Raw genomic sequence first — 5,095 nt, 5'->3', positions numbered from 1 at the left:
TTCTTCAGTGAGGCTTGCCGTTTTATTAACCTTATTTAATTAATGGGCAAACGGGGCCAGAGGGGCTGGGGGTTGGGGGGAAGAAGCCCGCAGGAAGACAAGCCAGAGTGCCGAGCCGCGCTTGACTTCTGGTAGACTGAGTTTGGAACCCGAAGCCAAGCCCAAACCATGATCTTTCACCATCAAGACAGGAGGAAAGTGAGGGTGTAGGACCAGCACATCTCTGGAAGGTGTAAGCCAGCGTAGGGTTTCAGTCCACATTAGCTGTGTCCCAAGTGCAGTGTAATCCTGGAGTTTCTTCCGACACAATTGACAACTGAGTTCTTTCAGTATTTCTGAGACTGCTACTTCTAAAATAGTTGAAACAAGATAAAACTGACTAAGCTAAAGAATAAGGTAGTTTATCTTGAATAAACTTGAAGTACAAATCTTGACATGTTGAAAAAGGTAGCAGTACAAATTTCACTCATTGTTAGTGTACAAATCACAAATATTGTAATGCCTATAGGATATAGCTAATCATTCCAGAGAAGCAATTTGGAATAATTGAAAGTGGGTGTAAAAATCGAGTAGATCAGATTAGCTGATTATTTGCTTTATAAAATGGCTTTACTTAATTCATATGTCCTTGATCTTTTTCATCAGTGGAATGGAGCTAACAGCGCCAAACTTCAGAGTCACAGGCATTGCTTGCAAAGTACTTGGTGCAGTGTCTGGAACAATACTGGTGTTAGGTATAGTCGTGTACATCTTAATGATAGGGATACACTCCAAGAAGTACTGTCACCAGTTTCATCACTGTGAGAACCTCACAGCATATATTACACAGACTTAAATGGTATAGTCTGCTTAGGCTCTAGACAATAGTCTGTTACTCCTAGGATATAAACCTGCACACCGTGTACTTAGACATTTGTAGTAAATGGTATTTGTGTACCTGAACATAGAAAAAGACACAATAAAAAATTCTAGGCAATGGACATTTTTCCAGTGCCATTATAATCTCATGGGACTAAATTACAATCTCATTCTCCACATATAAAAATTTGCCATTGACTGAGACATCTTTGTGGGATAACTGTACACAGTAGCTGTTATTAATCTGAGTCCAACAAAAGTGAAGCACTGCTGAACCCTGTAGTGGTCACCTTTGCAGATAGATGCACGGTCACGGAGGCTATGACTCTGATTTTAGTGATGATGAACATGGAGAGTCCAGCAGAAAGAAGAAAAGGTAAGTAACTTTATTGATCTGTTTTTGCATCCTTTGTAGATTGTTATGATGTATAAATAAATAATATTGAAAGGTTTTAGATTCTGCTTGTATTATGTAAAGACAACTGCCCTAGTGAATTAATTTTTATTCACTAAGCCATACTAAATTGATTCAAAATTGGAGAAAAGTGGGAAAAATAAATTTGTGCTGGGAAAGGATTTATTGAACAGGAAAGAAAAAGGAAAGATTATAGATTTCAGGTTTCTCTGGACTGTGCTTGGAAGTGTCATAGCTTGGAAGGGGCTTGGTTGGTGCTCTCTTTCAAGGTTAGTATGGAGGATGCGATGTAATGCAAGCTGATTCTCACGTTTACATGGATGAACAAGTGAAAGGAAGAAGCTCAGGGAAGGTTTTACTGAATTGAAAGGGATAAGAACTGACAGCACATCAGCTTGAGTATCATAAAGAGGCCTCATCTTGGCTGAGTTGTCTGCTTAGGGAAGAAATTTGATTTTATCTATTAACAGTGGTTGATGATTCATACTAGCCAGTCTAACAGCAATAGGTTTATTATTTTACTATGAGAGCAACGTAGTGTGATGCTGAGACTGAACTCTTGTTCTTTGTATTTAGGACAAGGGTGTACAGGGTCTCACTGCATAGATCGGACGTTAGTGATCCCCCTGTTTACAGCCTCCCAAATGCTGGGATTACAGGCACCACCACAGCCGATCTCAGGCATCCTCTCAGCACACCCTGGGAGCAGGGCTGGCACTGGCAGGCCTGGGGATCAAAGTCCTGGCCCCTGTAGGACTGAGCATTTTTATGATACTCAGTCTTCACAGATAACCAAAGAGCTTTATATTTTCTAGATTTTTAGTCAAAGATACTACTTTGTACAGAGTAAAAGATGAGCACATCTAGTTGGGTGTTCTGCTCTAGAGTTATGTTTCTCTGCATAACTAAGGCTGACCATCTGTGGTCTACATCTTCTATAATCAGCTTTTCTTCTTCCAAAAGTGTCTTTATCTTTAATTTACAAACAGAAAATTATAAATAAGTTAATTATATTAAGATGAAGATTAAGGTGGTAAATGGTTGAATCAGGATTTGAGCTAGGAAACTGGGAGGTATGACATCAAAATCATGCATTTCATTGTTTATCTTTTCTGTTATTATATTTTTGTTTTACTTTTTTGTTTTTTGGCACTGGGGATTGAACCCAGGTCCTCTGCTCCTAGCTAGATTCCCAGTTCTTTCTAGTGTTTAGCTTGAAATTTTAGCTAAGTGGCTTACTTAAAAAATTTTTACAAGTGGCTTGTAACTTGATACTGTGATCTTCTTGCGTTAGCCTCCCAAACAGTGGGATTAGAGGTGTGACCACCGATGCCTGCTCCCTCTTCTCCATTTTGTAGTTATTAAATGAAAGTAAAGAGAAGTAAAATGGCTTGTTAAAGGTTAGTATGTCTTCTCTAAGTTAAGAATTCTGGCTGTCGATGTAGCTCAATAGTGAAATGGTCCATTGTTTAAAACGTACTCAATTATGGAAATGCAAAGAATTAGGAAACAACCTTTAAGAAAAGTTAACTCTTAATAATTTTTCTTTTTAATATACCAGGAAAATTGAAGATGACTTGTTACTCCAAAAGCCATTTCAGAAAGAAAAGCATGGAAAGATGGCCACTAAGCAAGTTGCAGCAGAATTACTGGATAGGTATGATATTTTGATATAAATTGCTTTCTTTGGTTTAAGATTTTGTATAAATTCAAAGACTAGGGGATTTGACTGTATAAATTAAAATGTAGACATTTGAATGTACTTAAGATAAACTTTACTTTTGAGCAGGGAAGAAGCAAGAAATAGAAGGTTTCATCTCATAGCAATGGATGCTGTATCCTTTTTATATTTCTAGATATTTAAAAATCTGCTTTGATGGCTCAGCAGATTAAAGCACCTGCTTAGGCAGACTCAGGGGCCAGGGTTCAATTCCTGGCGTGCCATGCTGGTCCTGCCCCTGGGACGCACTGAGATGGCAATTGAGACTGGGTGTGGTGGCACAAGTGCCTGTAATTCCAGCCCTTGGGAAGTGGAAAACAGAAGGATCACTATGAGTCCACTCTGTGAAGTGAGACCCTGTACTAAATACAAAAAAAAAAAAAAAAAAAATCTGCTTTGTTATCCTAATTTATATTTTTATCATAAAATGTTATACATCAATCTTCTTTTACTAATACATAGTAAAGATTTAGAGACAAAAGTGATAAAACATATTACTAGTATTCAATAAATAAACTCACAAAGTCCATGAACCTGGAAATATTTTTTTCAACTTGTTTTTTGTCAAATTTTCATCACTTAATCTTTAATCTCATTTTAATTTATTCTCCTCCTACCTGAGTCTCCACTATGTAAGTTCTCTGTAAAACTTGTATTTAATAGTATGATCATGGACTGTAGCCGTGCCTACTTTGGTTTTAATTCTCAGATATGACTGGAAGTTATTTATACTCTGATTCCCTGTTGAAGCCATAACTCAGCTTGATTTTTCCATAAGACTAGCTTGTCATACTCGCTGTAACACTGGCCATTTATATTGTTGCTGGGAATGCTGGAAAATGAAGGAAAAGCCAAGCAAGGCCTGATGTATTTCTGAGTACTTACTGCTGTAGTGGGGATTGGGAGGAGAGATGTTAGTTTAACCCCCTACCAATAAGATAAGTATCTGTCTCACTTTGTTACTGTTGTAATTCTTTTGAGTTGTAGGATTACTGCTGTGCCCATAATTATTCTGTTTTCGTTTCATGTTGTTAACTTAGCAGCTTGGCTTTGCCGCGGATCTCACGGGCTCCTTGTTCCTTTAGCACTTGCCTTCTGTGACAGCGCTGGGGCACAGGGGCTTCCAGCAAGAGCTGGTGCGGAGCAGGGTCTAGGCATTTCTTCCTGGCGTGGGGTGGCGCGGTTTTCTGGGGTGTGTAGCTAGACTAGTTGCCTCACGGTTACTGATCTTGCTAGCCGGCTTTTTGTTGGGGCTGTGTTAGTTTATACCTAGTAGCGTTTACAGGTTGCCAGGTTCATCTCAGTCTGAAGTCTCTGTCTGGCATACCTACTCGCCTCCCGCTTTCTGAATCTTCCTATATGTGTTTTATATATAATATCCAAGGTTATTAGTTGTGAGAGAAGAGTGTCCTGCCAATCACCTGCGTTTGGACGTGAAAAGTTATATTGGAACACAGCCACGCGCACACATTTGCATGTTGTCCACGGTTGTCTTCATGCTAAAACGATGCAGATGAACAGTGGCACGAGGCCATATAGCCTACAGAGTCCACAGTATAGTCTAACTGGCCTTTTACAGAAAAACTTTGCTGGCCCTGGTCTATAGAGTAAGTGATTTTACCACGGCCAGTTAGTAGTTCAAGAACTAGAGCCGGTGCTCGCTTCGGCAGCACATATACTAAAATTGGAACGATACAGAGAAGAGTAGCATGGCCCCTGCGCAAGAACGAGAGCCAGAGCAATCAATCAATCTCTCTCTGTCCCTCTCTCCTCTCTCTCTCCCCTCTTTCTTTCTTTCTTTCTTTCTTTCTTTCTTTCTCTCTCTGTTCCTTTCTCCTCTGCTCACCCTTTTCTCCTTGCTCTCAGTGTTACTCTGATTAAGTATTTCTATTAGAATATATAGTGATCACTTAACACTCTCTCTCTCTCTCTCTCTCTGTCTCTCTCTCTCTCTCTCTCTGTGTCTCTCTCTCTGTCTCTCTCTCTCTCTCTGTCTCTCTCTCTCTCTCTGTCTCTCTCTCTGTGTTACTGGAGATAGAACAACTCAGGGTACTTTACCACTAAGCTACATTCTCATCTCTTTAAAAAATGTTTTTATTTTT

The 5,095-nt window shown here is 39.4% G+C and overlaps 1 protein-coding gene and 1 non-coding gene across 2 annotated transcripts in view; both read left to right on the top strand.

Moving 5' to 3' along the window:
- LOC101562519 (protein FRA10AC1) overlaps positions 1–5,095 on the top strand; it is a 78,526-nt gene that overhangs the window by 730 nt on the left and 72,701 nt on the right. Inside the window, exons 2-4 of the mRNA XM_004625487.2 lie at positions 1,161–1,234; positions 2,835–2,930; positions 3,063–3,108. Coding sequence (XP_004625544.1) covers positions 1,161–1,234; positions 2,835–2,930; positions 3,063–3,108 — 216 coding nt within the window. The remainder of the gene's footprint in view (positions 1–1,160; positions 1,235–2,834; positions 2,931–3,062; positions 3,109–5,095) is intronic.
- Positions 4,648–4,754, top strand: LOC111815050. The gene has a single exon (XR_002819862.1). It is a non-coding gene; the product is annotated as a U6 spliceosomal RNA (small nuclear RNA).

This window comes from Octodon degus, unplaced genomic scaffold (genome assembly GCF_000260255.1).
Source record: "Octodon degus isolate 3935 unplaced genomic scaffold, OctDeg1.0 scaffold00010, whole genome shotgun sequence".
Lineage (NCBI taxonomy): Eukaryota > Metazoa > Chordata > Mammalia > Rodentia > Octodontidae > Octodon > Octodon degus.
The sequence above is the reverse complement of the archived record's forward strand: the minus strand, read 5'-3'. Positions and strand labels throughout refer to the sequence as shown.